Source organism: Scomber scombrus, chromosome 10 (assembly GCF_963691925.1).
Source record: "Scomber scombrus chromosome 10, fScoSco1.1, whole genome shotgun sequence".
NCBI lineage: Eukaryota > Metazoa > Chordata > Actinopteri > Scombriformes > Scombridae > Scomber > Scomber scombrus.
The window spans coordinates 12,887,827-12,914,409 of record NC_084979.1 but is presented as its reverse complement, the minus strand read 5'-3'; the positions used below and the strand labels follow the sequence as shown (position 1 = coordinate 12,914,409).

The 26,583-nt window shown below is 37.8% G+C and overlaps 1 protein-coding gene across 1 annotated transcript in view; it reads left to right on the top strand.

Annotated features, from left to right (window-relative positions):
- cntn3a.1 (contactin 3a, tandem duplicate 1) overlaps positions 1 to 26,583 on the top strand; it is a 69,980-nt gene that overhangs the window by 12,575 nt on the left and 30,822 nt on the right. The window contains exons 4-8 of the mRNA XM_062426802.1: positions 11,722 to 11,817; positions 20,965 to 21,168; positions 21,865 to 21,967; positions 22,328 to 22,512; positions 25,335 to 25,474. Coding sequence (XP_062282786.1) covers positions 11,722 to 11,817; positions 20,965 to 21,168; positions 21,865 to 21,967; positions 22,328 to 22,512; positions 25,335 to 25,474 — 728 coding nt within the window. The remainder of the gene's footprint in view (positions 1 to 11,721; positions 11,818 to 20,964; positions 21,169 to 21,864; positions 21,968 to 22,327; positions 22,513 to 25,334; positions 25,475 to 26,583) is intronic.

Genomic DNA, 26,583 nt, shown 5'->3' with positions numbered 1-26,583 from the left:
TCATTTGTAACAGGCTCTGACTCAGAGTAGCTCAATATGATATTTCAAACACCAAGGGGCTTGCACCTCTCAGTCTAGTAATAACTCTGTGAGACATAAACCAAGGTAAAGCCCATTAATGAAGAGCATACAAGAGTCTACAATAATGTGTAGTTGATAATCTTATTTTTTAGGCAGAAAACAAATACAGAAAAGTGATTGTAAAACTCTTATTATCAACGTTATTATTTTTCTAGAAATGTAATCTATATTTGGCAATGTGTTCATGGTATTCCTTGCTGATGACAGTGGACAGAATCAATTAATTAGAATTTCACAGACTAATGATGTCCCTCAACATCAAATTTGTATTGCATGAATGTGTAGTGCATGCATAAGAGTTAAGATAGCCTACATTTTTAATCCTCTGAAAGATGGATGACATAACAGTTTCCGTTACCATCTGGTAGGGGCTTAAACCTCTAAAAGTATAAAGGTTCTTGATCCTGTTGACAATACAGACTTAAATGTTTAAAAGGCTCTGCTTGCCTGCTGGGAGTGCTGGAAGAAATAATCTACTGTAGTTGGTTATTGAGCCAGATTGAGTTTCCTAATCTTCCTGGGATATTTTTGTTGTAAGTGAAAGGGTTTTCACTGATGCAAGATGCAACATTACACAACAAATTGCAATGTCTGCAATACAGACAAGGTATATTGGATGCCTGTCCTGAAGAAGGAACATGTTACAAGCTTGTTGCTGTGTAGCTTATAGAGCCACAAGGGTAACACAGTGTTTAATGAAGGGTGAAATAGCTGTATTTATGAAAGCAATGCAGGATGCAACTCCCATGTATCTTGCTGTCCGTAATTTCAGTCCTGTAATTTCACATGATTTGCTTTTTTTGTCTTACTTAACGAACTACCTTATTTTTTTCCGAGCATTTATTTAATTGTTTTTTTGTTGTTGTTTTTTTGTGCATCTCTCATTGTTGTGACTTGTTTAAGTGATTAAATAAGGTAATACATTTTAGTGCAAATGTTTAAACTATATGTCAACAAATGTAAAAGATGAGCCATTTACACTTACAGTATTTACACTAAATGTGGCACATCATGAGAAACCTGGTAATGGTATTTATTCAATGTTTCTATGGAGAATATACTGGAAATACCTTGTTTCAAGCTACACAAAGAGATGCTTTTTTAAGTTTTAAGCAAATAAGCTGTCTTATGCTTTCTCACTAGCTTTAGTAATGAAAGGCCAGTGTTCAAGATGTCGGGTGTGGGGTTTGCTGTTTTTCCTATTTCTGTAAAACTGCAGCATATTCAGGGGCACCTTAACATTACTTTAGGCTCAGAGGATTCGGACATTTTTGGAGTCCGACTTGGCCTTTGTGTATGTACAGCAGAAACATGAGAAGATCAGTCTTCTCAATTAAATCGGAGAAATTGATCCTCTGCATTTGACCCGTCATATACATACACACACTTGGAGTGGGCAGCAGCAATGCAGCGCCCAAGGACCAACACCAGCTCTTATTGCTCGTGCCAGTGGTCTGGGGCCCTGACCTTGAACTTTGTTGAAGTTGGAAGCTAATAATAGCTAATGTTAACAGCAGAAATGGCCAAATGCTTTGAGCAGATGAAACTGAGGTGGGTAATAATCTGCACCTTGACAATGAAGATCCTGAGTAGGTGAACAAAAGATCTGCCAGGCTGTGAGAAACACTGTAATATGCCTTCAGTATTGTCAAAGAAAGAACAAACTTTAGTCGACTGAAGGACGAGCTGGATGCAGAGATTGCAAACAGCAGGGATACCAGTAGGGATGCACCGAAAATTCGGCCACCGAAGATATTCGGCCGAAAATGGCCCAAAAGCGCATTTTCGGTTTTATCTATTTGGATCCTCTACACTTCGTCGCGACTGTACTTAATCCGCGTTATAAAGATCATTACCTGGATGTGGGATTAAAGCAGCGCGCACGAGAAATGATCCGGGCCGCGATGGATGCAGAGGACCCGCTTAGAGACGGAGAAGCGCACAGCACAGTAGAAGGTGTGTGTGTTTGTGTGACTATAAATGCAGCGCGTGTGAGAGTAAAGCGTGCTTATAGCTCTGTGTTGCTGCTTATTAGACCGATACCGATCGCAACCCTCCACCAAGTGTAACACTAAGTGATATTTTTAACTTAATTTAATTTTACATTGTGCATTGTTGTAATGTCATTGCTAAATAAATATTTTCATACTTTTGTAATTGATTTATTCTTTGAATTGCAATGCCTTGATTTTAGTGAGGTTAGTACACAGTAATAGCCATAAATGCAATGGTACTAATAATTGGCATAATAATTTCTTTCAGTGTTTCGGTTTTCGGCCTTGGTTTCCTCATTTTCGGTTTTCGGTTTCGGCCAAGAATTTTCATTTCGGTGCATCCCTAGATACCAGGGCTCTGTGAGGGTGCGGATGAGCAATTTAAGTTTAACTCCAGACACATCACCAGAATCAACAGATTGTTGATCTGCCCAAGTTAGTGATTAGAGAAATATTATAGAGAGAAAAGCCAGTGGCAAGAATTCTGGTTTCAATATGCTAATACAGCTATTCATAATAACAATACACTATGCAAGAAGGAAAAATTCACTTACCTGAAATACGGTTTGATTGGAGCAGCAGCAAGAGCTGTCTAGAACAGTGGAGGCACTGAGAGCATCTCTCTATGTTGATGATTTTATTTTCAGGTGATGATGAGGCTCTCTCAGTTACCTCTATAGCAAAGGAGATTCCCATGCAGGCATTAACCTGTGCAAATGGATGACAAATTCAAAAGATGTGAGAGCCAAGTGAACAGAAAATGGAGTGGAACATGCAACCAAAAAGACACCGTTGGAAATGTGGTGAAAGATAGCAGAGAAGGATAACTTTGTGTTCGATCTTAAGGGACTATTAGACATTTTTAAGGACAAATAAAACACAAAGGGCCTGATTTACTAAAGGTTTGCATGTATAAAAACGTGTGCAAACTTGACATCACCCGCAAAAAATGTGCAAGCTGATCTACTAACCCAGCACACTGAGGTTTGCGTCTTTCAACTGTGCAAGATAATACGAGCTGTCCATTTAGTACGTTTGCCATAATGAATATGAAATGTGTTTAACCCCAGTGTGCAAAATACAGAGAGGAGAAAATGAAAATATGTTATTTAGCACACGCATTGTGATTTACCAAACCTGAAGGTAATTTTGTTGATGGTAACTGCATCTATAAATAATACCTTTATTATCTACCTAACTGGCTGCGCACTGCGCACAGATGACTACTGTCACTGTGGAGATGAGGAGACGGAGGCACAATGACAGAATACACCTGTGTTAATATTTTTGGAGTGGAACATTTTTGGTTTTACAAACAGCATTGACTTTGTCACAAATACTCTCCCATATGTCAGTTTTTCTGGTAATATTTGTTTTTTGTTAAAACTCAATATATTTGTTAACCTCTTCCACTAGAACCTGATCACATTTCATTTTGCGCTTGCGGGCTTTCTGCTCGTCCAAACTCTCCATTAATACACGCAAACCCTCATTTAAATACTGCTGTCTCCACCCTGTTGCACCTGTTTTTCATTTACGCAAAACGCACACAAACGAAACTCGCAATCTGTTGCACTGTGCACGCAATTTTGTACCCCTTATTTGGGATCATAGTAAATCAGGCCCAAAGAGTAATGTACTGTAGACATCAGCTTGTATCTTTAATCCCATTGATTTCCTGACTCCATTCATCATACAAGTAAAGTGTGTTTCAAGAACTGTGGGAGAAGGGAATCACTTGGGATAAGGAGCTCTCTCTAGACTTGGGTGAAAATTGGATCAGTGGTGTGCAAAGCTGCATCACCTGGTGGCTATTCTGAAATGGTATCAAATTGAGATTCAGCCAAACAAAGTGAATCAAGCTGCATGTTTCCTGCAATGTCAGTGAGAAGGCATGCAGTGCTGTTGCCTATCTGCAAGGACAGAAAAAGGGTGGAGAAGTCGTGACAAGTTTTGTAGCATCAAGTCAAAAGCCCCATTAAAGTAAATGACTTTACCACGCTTGGAGCTGATGGGTGCACTGATTGGACTAAGGTTAGGGGAACAATCTTCTCAAGCCACTGAACATTGAAAGAAATCAGCTTAACGTGTGGACAGATTTAATTGTTCTTCATTGGATATGCAGCACAGCACAAGGTTGGAAGCCCTTTGTGGCAAACAGAGTGACTGTAATACAAAAGTCTCACAAATCGTCACAGCAGCAGCATAACTAATGCCACTGATTTACTAACCAGAGGCCAGAGCAACGAAATCCTCATCCAGAGCCAGCCATTGTCGAGCGGACCCCTTTCAACTGATGTAGCAGAGAGCGTTGATGAGGACTGTGTTGAAGATGAGATGAACACTGAGCAAAGTTATAAGTCAGGTAGTACTACAGTTTACTAGCACTGACCAATCTGAGACACGGTTGAAAACAGTGCTGAGGATAGCTGAGTAGAAGAAAAGGTTCATAGTTAATGCCTACTTTAGTCAAATACTCAGGCAGAGCTAACTGCAGGGGACTGAGGGAGAAGGTGACCCAAGAGCATAGTTTCAACTAAGACAAGAGAGTGTCTTGTGTCACTCACTGTTAGGAGTTCACTGCCATCACAAGATGGAAAGGAGACAAACACATATGTGTTAGAAAGCCCACATTGTTTTGAGTGATATTTACCTGTTTATAGTCTGTTTGCATTGTAGGTTTCATTTGTCCTACCTTATTGAATGCAGCTGAGTTTTACAGACGTTCTTGAACGCACCACACCTGTGCAATTCTCCTTCTCCATGTGCTAGAGAGCTGACGTTTTTTCCCTTGCCTTTTTGCATATTGCATCCTTATTGCCCTGATTTCCTGCTGTGTGTGAATGTATAAGGACCACAGCTGTAATAAAGCAGATAACTCCGTACATCTGTATCCGTGTTCTTTAATCGGGACACACTCACCATACCTTGCCACTCTAAACCAGTTAACTTCCTGGAGACCCCCATTATCTCCTTTTTAATATGATAAATGGTAGATTTTGAAAGGAGATGATGGGTTGATACCATCTATCATAAATGTCCATTGCAGAAACAACATATGATCGCTTGTTGATTGGACCTTTTTTGACTACTGAGTATTTATGTATATTTGTAGTATTTATATATCTATTTTGGATGGTAGCAGTCAAGCTTTAACAGCATTATTATTTTATGATGCCACTTGGTGTGTTATATAATATTAGAGATGAATAATATTATGTTACTTCCAAAGTGAAAACAGACTGGATTTCAATAAATCATGACTCACTAGATTGACACCCAATGCTGCCTAGAAGCTCGTAAACATTGCCTTTTTTAATAGAAAATGTTAAGTTTGTTTACAGCTATCTGGAAATTTGTGATACAAGTTGGGATGAAGTTAAAATGTTGTTAAATCTGAGATGACTAGATTCCAAAGTTGTTCTTGTACATTGGTGGCTATAGTGGTTACTATTCTTTATATTGGTCACTGTCCTTTATGTGTGGAGTTCTCATGTTCAAAGTTTCCTTCAGGTGCTCCACTGTCCTCCCACACTAGATACATGCATGTTAAGTATTACACATTCACCTATCATTTTCACTGGTCCAATTATCTTCAGGTGGCTGTAATGCAGCATTTATACAAACATAAGGCTTTGCAAATGTCTACAAGGAAGGAAATGCATTCAACACATATGCTAAACCTCAAGAATACACATAATGCATTTTGGTGAGTAACGCTTACTGTAAATGCAACTTTTGTTTGTTTACAATAAACTCCACATGGCACCTTAAGAGTGAGAGCAGATATCCAACTACCATTTGCCTTTGCACCATAACTCTGTCATTTTGTTATTTAGACTCCTGAATTTTGGATGGATTATTTGCACTCGCACAACATTTTGAGATAATCAAAGAAAAGTAAATGGTTTGGTAAAAAGGTCTTACAGAATAATGGCATAGTGGGTGAAGGCTTTTCCGATTTGCTGTTTGGAGACAGCTGGGTGGGAGGTGGATGAATCACTGGCAACTCACCCACAGCCTTGGCTGTTGCAACTTGCAGTTCTAAAAAAGACATAATTTTGGTTTGGTATCTTTTGAAACCAAACATGTTAATGCACTTTTAGCCCCTTTTTTGTATAGTCTCCTTCATTCTCTAGTGATGACAATGCCAGTCAGTCCGCCAGTAAAATACATCTACAGCTCTTGAATGGATTGACATAACATTTGGTACAGACAGTCATGGTCTCAAGAGGATAAATCCAAAGGATTTCATAATTCCTCAACATTTCATCATCCTGTCAACCTCGGCTACACTCAATGCTATTACCAATTTACATCGTGTGAGATAGAAATACTGTAGCAAGAGAAAAACCATCAGGCATTTATCGGATGTTAATTGCAATTTATATTAATGCTCTTTTTTCTGTCAGATCTAACATTCATTTTTTGTTAAAGATGTTACGAAGTATAAAAGCCTAAAGGGTCATACAGTAGTTTTTTAAGAATATATTCGATTCAAATATGCTCCGACTGCTCAGCTCACTTCAGAAATACTTAATAATCAATTTTTCATTAAGGGACAGGACCTTCATTAAGGTAAAAAGTTCTTTAGTCCATTGCTGAAGAACTTCAAATAAAGGTCCTTATTGGAATATTTTTAAACCTCTTATGCCTTTTGTCCAGTAGTTATGTGACAAATATAACCACATCACAAATCGTCCTCGAGCTTACACCCTACACAATGGCTTCAATTTTTCTTCTCTACAATCGCCTCTCATTCATTACAATGGGTCACATTGGAGTAGCTAGCCCAAAAATGCAAATTCACATCCAATTTCATGGATCTGAAAGCACTCAAAATAGCCTGAACCCTGCCATGGAGAAGCACATGGAGGTGCCGAGCCGTGATAGGCTTGATAAGATGATCCAGGGGGTGCAGAACAGCTTGGGTTGTCAGGCATTGTTGGCTTTTAGTGTGTGTAGCTCATTTACGCCCCACCATACTCCAAAGGAATATTGATCAGCAGAGTTTCACTCTCAGTGTGAGCTGAGCAACTCTAATATTTTCACATATGTGAACCTGTTGTTTTTTTTCAGTTCAATCTGAACCTCCACGTTGTTCACAACATACCTATAAGATCGTATGTACCTTTTTTCAAACACAACTTTGTGCTCTCTACAGAAACCAAACATGCACACATACACACAAACACACACACACACACACACAAATACACACACTTACACACACAATATGAGGTGTCAAACAGTTCAGCTAACTAACGCACAATATCTTCACCATGTACACAACTGTAGCAAACGCCACATCAACATACTACACTTCAGATGAAAAAGATATCTAAATGGAGCACATGTTACATACTGTGTCAAGTGTCAAACAATTCAGCCAACTTGAAATGCCTCAATTGCAACTACCTCAGACATCTAAGATCTATACCAAACCTCTGAACGCACACCAACAATTCACTTAGCCTTACAATGGAGACACACACATTAGACACATGTGATGCAGGTGTTGCACTGGTGGTGGTAATCCTAGTCATATTACCCGTCTGCAATTCTGTGTGTGTGTGTGTGTGTGTGTGTGTGTGTGTGTGTGTGTGTACATGCACATGAGTGCTGACAGTGACATTCTGCATGGTGACCAGTGGAAGACTGTAATAAAAGAAATATTAAATAAGCATAATTTATTTAACGTGTACATAGGATACTAACAGAACACATGTAGCTAAGGTGATTTTGTTGCATTCTAGCTGTTTAAAGTCATCCAGAAATTAAACCCCCATGTCAGGGAACCATCTTTTCTACCACTGAGCTATACAGGACCATAACAACACCATGGGAGTATTTGCAATAAAATGGAATCCCTTCAGAAACATTGCATATGTCGATATAGATCACTGGAAAATATAACATTATTGTTATCTTTCATGATCTTTCATTTTAGGGATATCAACACATGCACTGGCCAAAAGAACTGTAGATTTAGTGATTATAATTATGACTCAGCTTGCCTGGATGTTTTGAATGACAAACCAGCAATGGACTAACAATGTCTTTAAACACCTTTTAATTTTGCTGGGTGTCTCAAGCAGAGGATGAGATTGTACCCCACTACATAATATATAATGGAACTCACTATTGCCCACTATTGTCTCTTGGGCGATGGACAACTGTGTTTCCCAGTACAGGCATGCACTGTGGCCTCGCACTACACAAGGCCACTAAAAAGTCAAATGCTCAATTTAGAACATGTACCTGTACACAAGTCTAGTTATGTATCAACATGTAAGGTGTAATGAGTTGATGTGGTGTACGTATGAGAGATTACATGCACAGGCATTAGTAACATCTGTTGCACTAAATCAGGTGTAACATACTTTACCCGCATGCACCCTGTCAGTTCTTGTGAACACCAGATCTACATGAAATGACAGCCACCAGTGCAATACCTACATCACATGTGTGTAATGTTTGTGTCTCCAGTGTCCCGTGTGAAGCTATGTGAATAGTTGGTGTGCATTCAGAAGTTTGGTATAGATCTTAGATGCTGGTGGGGTGTTTCATGTTAGTTGGCTGAAATGTTTGACACCTCACACACACACACACACACACACACACACACACACACACACACACACACACACACACACACACACATGCATGCACACATACATAGTTTGATCAGAGGAGACAGTTTAATCTGTGGGTGTACCTTTGTCTTTCTATTCGATTTTCAAAGCTGACAACCCTCCAGACTTCAACCTTTTATAGTAAACTTACAATAAATTAAATGTTCAATTCAACTCAGGAGAAGTATCAATACACTATGGGCCTGATATACTAAGATCCCAAATAAAGGGTACTAACTTGCGTGCACAGTGCAATAGATTGCACGTTTCGTTTGCATGCGTTTTGCCGCTGATCTACTAAGAATAACTGCGTAAATGAAAACAGGTGCAACAGGGTGGGGACAGCAGTATTTAATTGAGGGTTTCATATGTCTTAATGGAGAGTTTGGACGAGCAGAAAGCTGCAAGCGCAAAATGAAATGTGATCAGGTTTTAGTGGAAGAGGTTAACAAATATATTGAGTTATAACAAAAACAAATATTACGTATTCTGTCATTGTGCCTCCGTCTCTTCCTCTCCACAGTGACAGAAGTCATCTGTGCGCAGTGCGCAGCTGGTTAATACCTGTCCTTCAAAGGTATTATTTATAGACGCAGTTAGCGTCAGAAAAAATACCTTCAGGTTTAATAAATAACATATTTCCATTTTTTCCTTCATGTATTTTGCAGACTGGGGTTGAAACGCCCCACAGTACATATTCATTATGGCAAACGTATACTAAATGGACAGCGCGTATTATCTTGCACATTTGAAAGATGCAAACCTCAGTGCACTGCGTTAGTAGATCAGCTTGCATATTTTCTGCGTCCTGATGTCAAGTTTGCACACATTTTTACAGACGCAAACCTTTAGTAAATCAGGCCCTATGTGTTTAGTAATGAAATTGCCTTTCAATTCAAGACTTATACTTTACATTCAAATTTCCCTTGCATGTTGCCTAAGAAATTAACACATCAAAAATGTATGAATTCAGCAGAATGTTATGATTGATAGAATTCATAGAACAAAAACACAGAAGAATCTAGCAGAGCAGTGTATATCTCCTCAGCTGAAATAACAGGCTTTGATGCCATTAAAAAAAATGAAAAACTATTCTTCACATTTTTAGGATAAACACCATGTTTTCCCCATTTTAAGTTAAATACACATTTCAGGTGTTTCTTTTGTCTCCTAAAATGATATGAGGAAAAATTCAGATTTTTCTAGAAATATTCAAGGCCAATCCATACTCAGTTGTTGGGAAACCATAAATCATATCATCTTCAGACATACAAAACACAGATCTGTTCTTTATCTATAGAAACACACACACAATCACACAAATTGGCTGGCATTAGACCAAACATAGTTTCAGCAAGTCTGAAACCACAGAAAGTCTGCTGTAGATAGTGTATTATTTCTTATCATCATTCGTATGACAACAGTGTGCAGAATATTAACTCAAACCAAACGATTCACAACATCAAACCATTGAGAATATTTGCTACTGCAGCTGCTGGGACAGACTGTGTGACTCAGCAGGCAGTGGAGCTGCCAGAGCAGCTATAGTTTAATATGTTATCTGATAGCTGGTTACCCTGCTCACTAAACCAATACAGTATAGTGTGTATACTGTAGGTAGCAGAAAAAAATGCTACTTGAAATCTGTTGGAGGCTCCCTGTTTAAATTAAGCCAATAAAAATAGATGAAACCTATGTGTGGATCTACTTTTTGGGGTTTCCACTGCTGCTGCTGCTAATGTCTGTGAACTACGGCTGTTATCAAGATTTGGATATTGCAACATTCTCAAAGCTTCAAATTGTTTTGAAATTTGGCTGCAAATGTCACAAAGATTAACGTCTTATACCATGCAGTATTCTGTTTATTCTGTTAATTAACAGCACTAATGTGACATGAGGATGCAATATGACTCGGAGTTAAGCGTGCCATTACATGAACATCATTAGAGGCCTGATAATAATTATTTTCACATATATATCTGGCATACAGTGCTTGTAAAGGACTTAATAAATGTATCACATTCACTTAGGAGGTAAAGGGATCTATACATGGCTTGCTGGTCCTGAGGGACCTTCACTGTGTCTACTCATGCACATAGAGGTTTTATAAGATTATTAAACACGGATCATACATAGATTTAGAATTGGCCAATGCAGAATCTGCGCAATCTATCTGCAGCAAATGAATAAAAAGAAATTAATGATCCATTAATTAATTTGTCAAGTCATATACTTTTTGCTAAATCACTGGTGGGCAAAAAAAAAAAAAAAATCTGCATTCAATGTGACAAAGCTGGATGCAATTTCCCATTACTCATAAGGTCTGCAAAGATCATGTTCTGTATTTATTATGCAGAGGCTCATCCTGCTGTGCTTGTACACAGGAGGTGTCAGTTTTGCATTCTTTCTCTCTGTTTTTGAATTCAGTCTTGATTATGTCATTATATGGCAGCTGCATATTTGGCAGCACTGCCTGCGATATCTCCAAGAGCCACAGCAGGCAAGAAAAGGCAACGTGTTCAAGGATTGCTGTCTCTATTTGCTTTCTCTCAGCAGGTTGTCAACAAGTCTCCATACAAATGATGTTTCAGTCTTAGTCATTTAATTGTTGCGGGTCTGTGTGCAGTAGATGAAACACAGAAAGTGATAACAATACGCAGTTCCAATTAAATTCACTCATGTGTGACTTATACTTGAGGAATTGCTTTCTGCTCCAGTAAGAAGTGTTTAGGACTTTACAGCACCATGTCTACATTTATGCAAACATGGCAAGAATGTTTCATGAAAATGTGCAAGAAGTCTACATCATATCATACTGTTAAATTCTGCTCAGTCTGTAGCTGTGTTCAAACCACATATGAAATGATTGAGCAGCCACAGTTATGACTTGAAGTGCATTTTTATCTCTGTAAACAACCAGGCATATTATGTTTGCTTCCTGTGTGCGTATGGTTTTTGTGAGGAATGAATTTATTATTTAGCTTTTATTGCTTTTGTGTTGTGGTAAACAGACTTAGAGAACTTCAAGACTCAAAGAAGAAGTCCAGTGAGGGTTCGTGAAGGTCAAGGAGTGGTCTTACTGTGTGGCCCACCACCCCACTCTGGAGGTAAGACAAACACCCTATTCTGAACTTATTTATCATATGAAGATTTATATTTGAATTACTTCCTCACACAGTTTGTGCTGCAGTTTCACAAATATTCAGTATCAGTGAAGAGTCACTATCTGTCCTACTCAAAAATGTCAGCATAGTATGGAATGACTTTGATTCCTCATCTACTACTTGTTTATCTGGACTGAGTGGAAGTCATGTTTGTCCTCTCTCCCTCGAATCATTGTTTGTTTGTGTTGTTGAGGTCAGTGGAGTGAGTCATTTTTACTTTGGGACACTCTGGCCCGTCATCCTGATTTTCAATGGGGGTGAGAAAAAAAAATTGGCATGCAGACTGGAAAGGCTGTCTGTGACTGGGTCCCTGCCAGGCTGAGTAATAGAGCTTCTCTCTGAAGGTGCTTTGTTTGCTTCACATCAGCCCTTTGCATCCATGACATTATCAATGGGAGATAGCATCCAGTGCTATTAACCATCACACAGGGGTCTGGAGATGGGCTTTTTGCTCTCCCAGCCAGCAAGGCTAAATGTAATTCTCCACTGTTGGAGAATCTGGATGTACTGTAACATACTGCACTCAGCAGGGGGGAGGGAGCTTTCAGACATTATTTTTAAAGATTAGTTTTAAAGCTGGGGTGTCTGACTTTTGCCTCCCACTTCTGGCAGTGAGAGTAATTATAAAAACACTGGTTTTGAGTGTCACATGACCCATGCAAAATGACTCGTGTCACTATCAGAATTTGATCCATTTGGTGTGTAGAAACTACACCATTAAATTATTTTATCCCAATTCTAGTTAGCAGAGGGCTAAGTCAGCTGGCTAGGCTGGTAGAAGTCTACAGTGCACATGCTAAGACCATAGACCATGTACAGCAATGACCTCAGATTAGAAAAACTCTGGTATACTGTGAAATAGAGAGAGATTTTTTCTGGAGGTGATAGGCTTCATCAGCGTTGAGTGTACTTGTTTGGTAAGGGCTTGAATGTGACCGACGTTCATTTATATGTAAAAGGTCTGCACTGCAGGTTTAAGAAGCATAGTAATAATGCTTTTACTGTAAATATTCACTTAGACCAAATTATCTTCTTAGGTTCATTTTTGTTTTAAAAAGCATTTGACTCATATATTTTGTGACATTTCCAGTTGACTCAGTAGTAGTGGGCTGGTAGGGGGATGTCAAATAGCTGTGATTACAAAATTTGTTGTAAGGGTATTTGTTTTACATGTGTAAATTGAGTTGTGGTTGTTGTGGAAAGCATTAAAGTTGTACATTAATTGAAATGAACATGAATATTGCTATATTATTTATTTATTTATTTGTCAGATCAAATAACATATGTTATGAAAAATGCATGCTGTTATTGCTGTGATACTGATTTTGGCCACATCGCCCAGTCTGACTAATGGTACAACTTTAACAAACCGAAATATGTCATTGTCCTTAAAGTAAAAGTGATCTTATTTTATGATTATGAGAACACAAAATAAGCAATTAAATGACATCAAGAAGCAGCTAACAAACTGAAAAGTATGTTCTTAAAGCTATGGCTGCTGGATGTTATTTGTACATATTGAGCAGATACGATTGCCTTTTACCATTCAGGACAAATATAAGTCAACTAATCCATGTTTAGCTGCCGCAGTGGGAATCGGGTGAGGTGTTTTTTGTCTTTATCACAGTCACTTGTAAACCTAACAGTAGGCCTACATTTGTAGTGCTTTGTTCTGTACAGTATGTGTTACAATAAGACATCTCACCTTGTGTTGACAAGATAAACTGGAACAATGAGCCATATGCTTACATTTGGCAGCTTCCTAGTCTAATGGATTTTTTTAGACACATCTAGGGTCCAAATGCCAACACCAGCCAACTAAAAACAAAACAGCAGCATTGTCAGAGATGTTGTGTTTTGGTGTAGCAATGGAATGACAGTGTCAAAAATGATTTTTAAAAGTCAGGGCACAATTTTAATGCAGTAGTTTATTCATTATTTGGAGGGAAACAGCACTGAGTTTGTCAGGACACAGCCCTATATGAAATATTTCTTTTTAGAAGCTTGTTTGTTATGAAGGCAATCCTGCACGCTCTAGACCAATGTTTACAATTTGAAAGATGAAGATGCTCTTATGTGGGTGCAGTGATGAGGAGTGTATCACTCTCTGGACAACCTTTCGGATTAGGCAGCTTTTTAACGTTGGGCACAGAAATGAATTGACATTGACTGACCTCTTCTTGGATTGATTACATGTGCCATATCTTTTGCCGTAATTTGCACGCAGCACACAAACATGCTACAAGTAGTGTTTGCAAGCCAGTCAGAAAAAGGAGGGGATTAAGTAACCAACAATTCATTTAGTCACTTTGAAATGTATCGATGTAGTTTAATGAGTCACCTTGAGTCGGGAAAATAATTTGGATTGCTTGCTTGTTTAATAAATGTTGATGTCAGTGTAGGTTATATTGTTTAATCCAGTTCTTTCTTTTGTGTATAAGACAGTTATGTATTGTGTATTTATAAATATTTTAAATGTTGTAGACAGTCCTTACAACACTTTTCCTAATTGTTAAAGTTATTCATATTGGGAAGAAAAGCTGTACAGAGCATGGGCTTGCATTTACTGGAGGTATTTGCTTTATGCAGAGCAGACGATTCATTTGGTAATTTCCCGTTGTTTGAAAACAAATTGGTTAATGATTTAAATGTAGAAACGGAAGCCAATATCTGTACAAATGTGATTTAATGTTAATTAAAAATTAATTTTACCAAGGTGTGCAAAGTACGGGCTGCCAAGCAGACAATTTTGAATCATAATTAATTTTTTTGCAAAACATACACGTTTTTTTCCTGGTGCCAATTGTATAAATTAGGATACAATAACAACTGACTGTCAGTAGAAGTAATGTGCATGAGGTTATTTACAGTATGGCACAAGTACAACAGAGTGCAACAAGGAAAGTTCAAGTCCAGAAATAATTTATTTTTAGGTTTGAGAGATTTTGTATATAAGAACAAGGCCAAGGAAGGTTTTGACTTAACTCAACTGAAGAATAAATCAGGAGTGCTGCTCTGCTCTGCTCTTGTCCGGAGGTAATGACATGAACATCACATCTGCCTTTTAGGGTGCAGAAGAAAATTTGGTAGATAATTTGTTGATTTTGTCTCCTGTAAGGAACTTCACAACATTTGAAACTCACACTAAAATGTAACATATGTCTTTAGAAACTAATTGTCAGAACATTCAGGAAATCCCCCTAGCCTCTGTTGTTGCACTTTGTTCAAGAACTCCAGCTGCTTTGTTTTGACTGAGATCTTGCACATTTGACAATATCACACTTCAGGGATGTTTACAAAGAAGTATGCCACAGTGTGTTTGGGTGAAGACTTGACTAAATCATTAGAGATGCTATATCTGGCATTTGATGTTTTTTGTCTCCAGGGAAATGTAAATAGATTTATTCAATAATTCTATTCAATAATTCATTTTCATCTTGTCATTTGATACCAAAACGTACTGCTTTTATATAGATTCAAACTCCCTTTGGACTTTTCTTCAGCATGACACTGATCATTTGGGACTATAATCCTGGAGGGGTTGTTGTCAGTAACCAAAGATGTTACATTGCACCTGGCCCACATCTGTCACATCCAGTCTGATACAAAGCCTTTACCTGCTCTTAAAGGTAAACTTTGCGATTTTTCAACCTGGACCATGTTTTCTCATTATTTTGTGCCTAAGTGACTACTTTTTAAAAAACTGGTCCAGTATTGAGTGAGAGCAACCAGCAGCAACAGGCTGATATAATCTTTTAGGGCAATAGCACCTCATCAATGTACGTCCACTAAAAGTGCTTGTTTTTACTACTGACAGACCCATCCTTTTCATAATGTTGTCAGACACTTGTAATAGCAATCTGAGCCTGCCAGTGGCAAAAACAAGCACTTTTACTGGACATACATTGATGGGGAGTTATTACAATAATACAATGCAGCCTGTTTCACGGCTGTTGCCTGATAGATAGATAGATAGATAGATAGATAGATAGATAGATAGATAGATAGATAGATAGATAGATAGATAGATAGATAGATAGATAGATAGATAGATAGATAGATAGAAAGAAACTTTATTGATCCCTTAGGGGAAATTTAGTCCCAATTGGTCACTTAGACAAAAGCGTGGCAAAGTAGGGGGCAGATTTAAAAAAAAATCCTGAAATTTCCAATTTCAAGAGTACAGCCATGCTAACATAAAGTCTGTAGGCCTGTTAAACATCATTTTATAATCTTTGATGTTAAGAAAAGACAAATGTAATACCATCACAGATGCCACAGAGCCACATAAACTCACATTGTTATTAGAGTAAATGTTTCCTCTATTACATTAAAATAATGTATTAATTCAAATATGAAAAGCAAACTGTGTGAAGATTTATGTTTATGCACGCTGGGTAACAAATGTTTTTGACATTGGCTCTGTCAGTCAATTTGCTACAATTCTTAGGTTAAGCACAGTAATGTTGGCCCCTTCATTTAAGGACGTTAAGTTCTCACAGTAATCCCCCACACAATCCTCAGATAAACTGATAAACTGAGATAAAATGTTCCTGGTTGTGTACGTGACTACATTACTGATATTTTATGTCACCTAGCTTTTTTTATTTTTTTATGAGAAAAAATAAATCAGGTGATATTACTGTATGAGCAAATTAAAATGAATGCCATGGACTTCATAAGGCAAAGACATTGAACAAATATAATTAAATAAAATACAGGGGTTTCCAAAATCCAATATGCAATATCAATGCTCAGACTAACTGTCAGCTATAATTTTACTCTGAATGGTGATAAATTGCTAATCTTGGTCAAATTCATTCAAACTAGGTCAGTTGCCTTCCCTGCTGTTTTCCTCATATCAAATAAACACAGACAAAGCCTGCTTTTGGACAAGGGAACAATAATATACAGACTGCTTTTATTTATACCAACAGACCAACAGCCCCTTCAACCCCTTTTGTTGTGATGGATCATAGCTGATCTCTGGAGACCCAGCACAGTACTTGGAATGATCCATTTTCTGACAATATTTTCAGCAGCTGTCATCGTAGATTAAGCCTATTGATAGAGATGTTGAGGATGCTGAGACACTCTTTAAGATGAATCATCTCCAATTTTCTAGCATCTTTGCTGGAAAGTAAGTTTGACTATATCTGCTATGATAATGATGTATCCCGCCTACTTTTAGGTTCATGCACATACACAGACGCACACTTAATACTCACAGTATCTTGTTCTCATTCAGCCTCTTATTTAGACACATATCAGTGACTATATTTTATTACTTTCATCTACTAAATTCTTTTTTAGGAGAAAACTGAAGAAAAGCAAATTATATATTTTAGATTTAATGCTATGTTGGTTTAGCAGAGACATATTGCTGTATATTGTCACAGGTAAAAAAAAACTAAACTAAAAAGATTAGAATAATAAAGAATGCAAGACATGCTCTAATAAAGAGTAAGGACATAATTCATGATCAGCACAATACATACTTAGACAAGGATCTGCCTCATCTCCCCTTTAAAGGATTTCAATATCCCATGCATGATTCAGGAAGCCATTATTTCATTGTAATGATGCCTCAAAACCCACCAGACAGCTGCAGGAAGTGGTTTGGTGCAGCCAGGATGCCCTACAACTGTTAGCAGTTTGAAGTTGCAAATGACCAAAATATTGTCAAGAATCCAGGCATTCCTCCAATGCGCTGAACTGTATTTGTATGAGATGCCTGTCTGTGTCATCCTTTGCTTTCAGAGGGTCTGAATGGCTGTGGTTATACTGGGACCTAATGCACCTGACCTCTTTTCACTAATGGAAGCAGGCCTTTTAGATTTACTCAAGGCTGAAATCACTTGTTCTCTCTGTGCAGTGCATCTACCCTAAAACAGAGGCTGCTCGCTGGCTAGTAACAACACATATAGCTTGCAGGGATTTTTCCATGTGCGTGACCTAAGCCATTCCATAGAGTGAACTTGTTGTTTGTTTTGAATACAGATAGGTAGTCCTGGTTAATGGCTGTTACTGTCAAGGGAACAGACTCGCGAGTACAAACTTTGACACCAGTTGTGCATATACTTTTCCTTTGATGCAACACACATTTGTGCAAAACCCCATTCTGGATTCGGTGTGTCCTTGGTCTGTCATGTTCTATTTCTCTTCCCTCCTCTCAGATCATTAAGGGGAAATTGATGTTCCCTGTTCATTATACAAGGGCTAAATGGAACCACAATGAAAATCTGCCACTCACTGTCACTCATGATTGCATTATTCCATTACAGCCCATCCGCAGAAGGCTCTCAAGTCAAATCATCAAGTACAACCAATGGTGTTTTCCACTTCCTATTGCCTGCTTCCTGTTTCTCACCATGAATCTTTAACTAACCAATTAGTAACCTCTTATTTGCTGTTGTTGCAGTTTGCTGTGCCCTGCACCTTTGGAAGCTATTGTTTCAAAAACAGACATTAAATATACATGACCTTGTCAGGATGAGAGCTGGGATATATTATTTAGGGGTTAGGAGGATATTACAGCTGTTCCCTGTGTGGGTCTGATGGATCAAGCCAAATAGAGTAGATACAACTCACAGATGCTAGGATGGAGTTCAGTGCAGGAGAACAAAAGAAATACTTTGAAAATGAAATGCAGCTCCACTCATTGCAGTATCTGTTTCAAGTCAGTCTATGAAAGTCATTAGAGATTTAGTTTTCTTTAAGAGAGTTAGATGAGAAGCTTGATACCACTTCCTTTACTGCTTTCTCATGTCTGTTTGTTAGTGGAATATATATATATATATTTGAGAATATAAGTGGTGCCACAAGACGGTTAACTTAGCTTTAACCTAAAGATGGGGAACCGGGGGAAAGAGCTAGCCTTGCTTTGGCAGAAGGTTAAAAAAAAATCAACCAACCAACCAACCAACCAACCAACTCTAAAGCTCACTAATTAACATGTTACATCTCATTTTTTAATTCATCTTAAAAACCAAAGTTAAAAAATGATAAATAACAGTGATATCAAAACTCCAGGAAGTCACTGCTCCCAGCCAAGAAATAGTCCAGCACATAACGATCCCTTTGAATCTGCAATTTGTAATTTTTTCACTTTTTATATAATAATCGATCTGTCTCCTGTCTCCAAAATCATATTCAACAGACAGACATGAGAGTGGTATTGATCTTCTCATACAACTTTTGGCAAGGAAGTGAAGAAACATATTTTCTAAAATATCAAACTATTCCTTTATTTTCAAAGCTCATCTGTCAATAACTGTAGGATGTTAGCAGATGTACTGTGTGAAATCAAAAGGAGGGTGTTTACAGAAGATTATAATAAATTATAATGTTCATACACATTGTTATATTGAACATGTGGCAGATTGTAAAGCAGGAAACATTGACATATTTGGCACAAAACCAAGAGACAGGTGTGATTACACTGACTGATCCAAATTTCAATCTCATGTTGTGTTCTTCGGATGATCACAAGGTTAGGTCGTCCTCTACCAGTCCAACCAATGTAAAAAAAACTCCACCCTGTACTAACAAGGTCTCAAGATTCTACCTCATTTGCAAGTTTTGCAGTATGTCAAAGCCCACATATCCTCTTGCCCCCTAAAGGGTAGAAGTGAAGAATTCTGAGTCAGTAGATGAGCGTCCAACTCGTGTCTCAATTATTCCCTGTACTGTAGTGCCGAGTCATCGCTTAAACAAGTTTTTACCAACGGCCAAGATTGCTTTTGGGACAGGGATGCAATATGGTCCAGAGCAATCTATCCTTGTGTCAATATGTCAAAACACCATCATTCTTTTTTATAATGTTGCTGATTGTTAGTACAAAGCCTCTCTGTCTGCACTCCATTTGGTTGATAGTACTGGGAGTCCTTCCTAGAAGCTTGTTATCACAGATGATGAATAGTTGACTAGGTGGTAGCTACCATACTGAATAGCATGTTCTGAAATACATTGGTTTTATAGGGCATTATACAGGTTTTTTTATGCAGGATTTTGTCACTTAAGAGTTGATTTAAGGTCCTCTGCTGTTACATGACAGCTACAAAGGGTGGGTGGTTTTTTTAACGTACAACCACTGTGTGTGTTTTTTTGAATAAATTCTTATTAAGTAATACATCCCAAGAATAGGAACCAAAAATGAACAACAGCCTTATTTTATCGTTAAGGTTACTTTACATTGAGGGTGTATGATTAGCACAAATATGGTCTCCTCAAGGTTTGCAACTAACAATTATTTTCGTTATCAATTAATCTGCTGTCTATTTTCTCAATGAAGCAATTAATAATGTATATATCAATTTCAATTTCCCCAAAATATTTAACTAGCAAATTCAAATTCAAGAAGATGGAACCAGTGAATTTTGGGTATTTTTGCATCCAAAATGTCTCAAATGAATAATCGGTAATCAAAATTGTTTCCCAATAACTTCCCTGTAGATCACGTACTCAGTTTTACTCTTCTTACACTTGCATGAACATTTTGCGACAACAACCACAAACAGAGGCTTCAGATCAAAAACAGCACTGTGTTAAATAAATGTGAAGGACTGTGTTGTTGGGAGTCTGTTGCCTCAGGTACTGGAGAAATATTGAAATGGGGTATGAGTACAAACAGTACAAATGCAGTGGTCTAATTAAAATTAATGAGGAGGCAGCATTTTTTTGACACAGTTCTATTGTTAGTATCCCGATGTCAATTAGTTTCAGGAGATGTACGAATCTTGTAGATGTAAATATCCAACTTTCCTGAATAGCCAATCATTCATACTCATAGCATCATCACTCTTACGTGGTGAACCTGTGAAACCTTTACCATATTAAGGACATTTATCCAACAGTGATTGAGAGTAATTGCTCTTCAATTATAAATTGTGTTTTTAATCATGGAAGGCTGGCACTCAGTCCAAACCACTAATTGCTTTATCCCTGAAGGCATCCACTCAAATTGAAGTGATGAGACTGCTGATGAGGCATACATTATATGTGCATGGATATAGATGATGAATTAATGCACTGTGTTTTTGACTTGAACCCTTTGTGCCTCACACCCATTATCCCCGACTTTGTTCACAGAGCTTACCTTCACTTGGATCTTCAATGAATACCCATCGTTTGTCATCCAGAACACACGACGATTCGTGTCCCAGAAGACGGGTAACCTCTACATTGCGAAAGTGGAACCCTCTGATGTGGGGAACTACACTTGTGTAGTCACCAACACAGTCACCAAAAGCAGTGTTCAAGGACCACCAACACCTCTTGTGCTGCGGGTTGATGGTATGAGACAGCTCTACTTACATAGAGTACAAAGTTGGAATAGAACAACTTTTAAGAGCTAAAGGTTTGATTTTGTCAGCTGAAATGATAACTGGTGCCAGCAAATGTAATCAAATGTACTTAATTTATGTCTGAGATGTGGCTTAACTACAAGGTAATGCTGCTGTTTGTTTAGTGTGTTGAGTGTACTGAGATGGCTTTAGGAAAGAAAACACCACTCTGCATTAATATATTTTTAAAGAGTAAAAAATAAATGTGCTGCATACGAGTGGTTAAACTATCTAGCTGATCACATTATCCAAGTTTTCTTTGAAGTTGATTTTAATATGGCTGACTGGATTAGAAAAGACAACCGTGGAAGGACTGCTGTCATCCTCATGAGGCAGAACAAGATAGGTTCGCAATTATGCTTTCCAGATGTTTGATGCTGTGTAGACCACCAATACAGGCCTGAAGTGTAATTTATAGAAAATAATTGCATTTTAAATCAAAATCCCAAAAGTGGTAAGGAAAAATGAGAGACAGTATTTTCCCTTAAGTCCTCGGACACAGTGCAGCATTATTATGTCTTTTTGCTAACGTAGTCATGGCTTAAACTTTGTTCTGATTTTGTTTCCTTCTGACATTTTAAGGGCATGAAAGAGTTCCCCTTAGACATATGTGGCATCCTTTCTGTATTTCTCTTTGCATGTGCAGGTGTGATGGGTGAATACGAGCCAAAGATTGAAGTGCAGTTCCCTGAAGTTGTCCCTGTCGCTAAGAGTTCAACTGTCAAGCTTGAATGTTTTGCACTTGGAAAGTACGTCCCACTGTGTATTATTGTACCACAGTCTTGACTACATCATTAGTTGTTTACTGTACCAATCCAAGCTGTATGGTAATGTGTCGGGTTCCTGTGAAGTGATTTTGTAAGCAAAATATTTCTCATTCTAATGACTTCTTCTTGTTCTGTAGGTCAGAGTGACAGACTATAGAGAAAAGAAACACTTACCAGTTAATGTTTCTGATTAATTATAGATTGACATGCTTAACAGGGTTTTTCAGTATTCACTGATATCATATATATGTCTTAGACTAAGCTTAAGCCCCAGATAAAACGTTCCTCAGGAGTATTTTTCATTTTGTGGCCTTGCTGTGTGTTTTATTTCCACGCCTTTAGCCCAGTGCCAACCATCAGCTGGAGAAGAGTGGATGGAGCCACTTTTGGCAGGAAGGTGGACATAAATAAAGCCAGCGGAGTTTTAGAGATTCCTTACTTCCAGCAAGAGGATGCAGGGATGTATGAATGTGTGGCTGAAAACAGCAGAGGAAGAAACTCGGTTAAAGGAAAACTGTCTTTCTATGGTGAGTAAGAAGATGGTTTCACTGACTTTGATCTAAAACTTACCCTGCTTCAAACCTCTTGTCTTGGGGGGAAAAAAACACCTAATGCTGTCAAACTGCCAGTTGTCTTCCTAACATATCATGTACATTTATAGACTTTTACCAAATCTTCTACCCATTGATTCATAGCTTTCAGTTGAAACCCCTCAATAGTTCTTTATAGTACTAAGCATGATTGAATCTTGCAGAATAAAAGTGTAGATTTTGTCTGAGTCTAACAAAAAGTTTTATTTGTTGTCATGCAATCTGTAGCTTTTATTAGACTCGATATATAACTGTATCATATAGTGGAATGTGGCAGTAAATTAATCTATTACCAGCAGTTCATTTCTGACAAGCTCTTTATTGTGCCAGCGGCAAACATGGGGCCATATCGCACACAGATTTATACCACCTTTCAGAGAGAGGTGATTTTTCCCTCACCAACTCTGGACTTATGGCCCATATTCTGAGAAAGCTTTTAATGGCCCTTGATGAAGGATTTTTATAGTTTCTCTCGCCATTATTTTGCAGTTTATGCATTGATGATGTCTGCACACAAGGCCCTGTAGGGATGTGCTTGACTGAAATAATCAAATCCAGATTTTTCTTTCCTGCAAAGGAGGATGCCTTTGATATGATAATGCAAGTTTTTTTTTGCAGCACCTGTAGGTAAGACAAAATGCTCACAGTACTTGTAGGTAGGCTGAGGATTAAATATGCTTTACTTTAAAGACAAGTGCCTATCCATAGAGCAGTATAGCATCACAGGACTAGGTTTGACAGCTTTGAGGTCCTAAAACAAGGATAAGTATACATAAGTATGGTTATGTTAAGGTCAATTTGTAAACAAGGTCTTTTTCATCAACTTGTAGCTACCACTGTGGTACTTTGTTGCATGGCCTCTACACCTGTTCTCTGCTGTAGTCATGTGGAAGACATGTTTCCCCTTGTAAGATTTAAGTCTCTTCTCAAAGCAAGGCAGGCTGGCCTGCAGCCAGGTGATAAAAATCTGTAATCTTATTTTAAGCTCCCATAGACAGAAGCCCGAGGGACATCCATCAATTCTATAGAAGAATAGGAGAATCAATATGAGGATGTGGTGTTTGCAACATCCTACCAGTGCTGGAAAAGGAACAATAAGGGCTGGCTTCAGTTTCAATTTCCCTCTTAATTGTCCTTCTGTAATTTCAAGGGGTTTATGAAATCATGGTTTAGCAGTTGTCTGCATTTGAATGGGCTCACTGGAGATCGTATTGACTTTGTATAGAAGCTGGTTGCATCATGTCTTCCCTTCTATTATGTTATCTCTGACAGTCTCATTTGTAATATCGTTAACAGAGTGTCATGTAGTATTTATTTTCATGTAGTGATATATTTTCAATTCAGCACTGCTTTGCCCTGCTTCCGATAATATTTATTATACAATATTGTTTCATAAAAGGAACATAAAGAGCTCACTTTTTGATAATAAAATATTATCTCAATTCTCATATGGGGCTGCTGAAGACTTTGTCTCTGTAAGCTTTTTAAATATTACTTGATTGAGTCAGAATTTGTTCCAAGTACAATGCACTTCAGACAACCCATGCAGCACTGTGACTGAAGATATTAAATACAAAGAAAAATAATCGAAAAAACCCCCACTTTAAATCATTTTGAAAAAAGACTGGTGTTGGCTTTATGCTTCCAGTCATTTTTCTGTCATCTAATGGTTTCATAATGTAGGCATCTAAGTTGTATATAGTTTTTAAACACCAACTGTTACGTACAGGATACAGCAATCAATTATTCAATCAGCTTCCCCCCTCTTTGATCCCCCTCTAACATCCCCAGCACACGTCATGCCTGAATTAAACAGTTTCACTCGTAATATTCATAGCCGCATAATGACCTGGTGATAGGAGAGACTGTATTTTTTGCAGAAAACCCTTGGTTTAAGTCCCCCTGTGTGGGTGAGCATTTGCCTCGCTAAAAAGTCCTTGACACTGAGCCATGGATACTGCTCTAGCTTAAACTATACTCTCATGTCCCTGAAGAGCGATAAGATAAAAGGCTGTTTCATTATAGAAAAATTAATCACATTATGATTAATAATATAATTATTAAATTATCAAAGTAGCACAGCCAGGAAGGGTGGAAGACTGACTCAACTACTTCTCTCCCCTTTACCCTGACAGGGCGTCCTGTATTTATAGGGGTGCTTCACAAGAGCCATAAATCTTCTTATGCTGTCACCAGAGATAAGGTGCTAGTCATTTATGTGACAGCAGCACCACCATCATAAATATAAGGGCATTTTCTCTATGGATTTCAGATACTTCAATAGACAAAGAGGGTATATGACCTGTGTTATTAACTGCATTTAAAAAAAAAAAAAGTCAAAAAAAGAATTACAACCTATTTGTTGTAAGCATTGTGACATCTACATGTATGTACATTAATAAAATTAAATTTGATTCTTATAAAATATCTGCATCAAATGGTTAATTCCAACTAGCTGTAGAAAATCCAATAGCTTATCTTTTAGCATTCAACATTACAGTGGATAGTTTCAACTATTGATCCTACCTTGTATTAAGATCATACAGTTGTTTTTATTTATATATTTTTCAAGTAGAGGTCATCTTTGGGTTAATTGGAAGTGGATTTATGATTTGTGCCTTTGGATGCTTCTTTAATGAACTAATTGCCTGCTTGGTTGGTTCATTGATTTATTCTAAAAGTGCTGTATACTGTTAATGCTCAAGCATTTGTGTAGCGTTAAAGTGTTCATTAACAGTATGTAATATGTGACCCCACAGCTGCGCCTCACTTGACTGAGAAACCCCAGGATGTTCAGAAGACCATTGATGACACTTTGGTCTGGGAATGCAAAGCCAGCGCCAAGCCCAAGCCCTCTTACCGCTGGCTGAAGAATGGAGAGCCTTTGGACCCTATGGAGGTAGGAGAGTTTTATAAAATATTGCTTTTCATGAGAAAAACAAAAAAATGAATACAGACACAAGAATGAATGTTCAATTCCCTGCACCATGCAGCGCTGATCCCCCTCAAAAGTAAAACAAAGATAGAAAGAAACAAATTAAAAAGTAAAATAAAATTAAAATCTGGGAAAATGAAAGTGTGTCATTAGAATATCATTGATGAGCATCCACTGTTCTTTCATATTGTAGTGCCAAATATTGAAGAATGTTTGGTAGAGTAATAAGATTTTTGCTTTATTGCCAAACTAGACAAGTACTTCAAATTATTCTTGTGCAAATCACCTGCTTGCAAAACTCTGCCCCGAGGCATTTGTTCCAGTCCCACCTCAGTATTTTATTGATCTACAACCCTAACTTTAGATAGCTGTAGAAATGTAATACACTATTTACTGCTTCATTGTCCCCATCACATTTAAGCCGGAAGCTACTATGTTAGTCCCTAGACAAACCTGTGCTTGGTTACTAATAACATAAAATCATTAATTTGTGTTCTCCATCTTTAATCAACACGTATGAAAATGTTTAACACTCTTCTGACAACAAACACATTCGATTTCTGAAGACTCTGTGTAACAGGCTGGTATTAAATCATATCGTTATTGTTAGGAGAGGGTCAATATTTTTTTTTCATTACAACAGCCCCTAAGCTGGTTAAATGCTGGAAATGAGCACAATTTAATGTGTAAGATGAATAATGATAAGATTCAGAACCAGCCTGCCTTAAGTGTGCACTGTGTTACTTCACCCTTTGTTGCATTCATTTTGCTGAGAAGGAAAATTGCTCCAATTCATAGGCTTGTATTTGGCAAGAATATGTTACTTTGAAATGGCTGTATTTGCTAGGGACTAAATCTGGCTTCAAAAGAGTGTGTGTATGTGTTGGAGGAGGGTGTTTGTGTTTTGCAAAGAAGCCAAAGTGATGCCATTTTCAGCCTGTCATCAACTAGGGACTGTTGACAATTTAGTGCTCAATCTCTCCTATCTCCTACTCTCAATTTTATCATTAAGTGTCATCTCTCTGGGGAAGGTGAAAATATGCCTTATCATCCAAAATACATTTAACATTTAG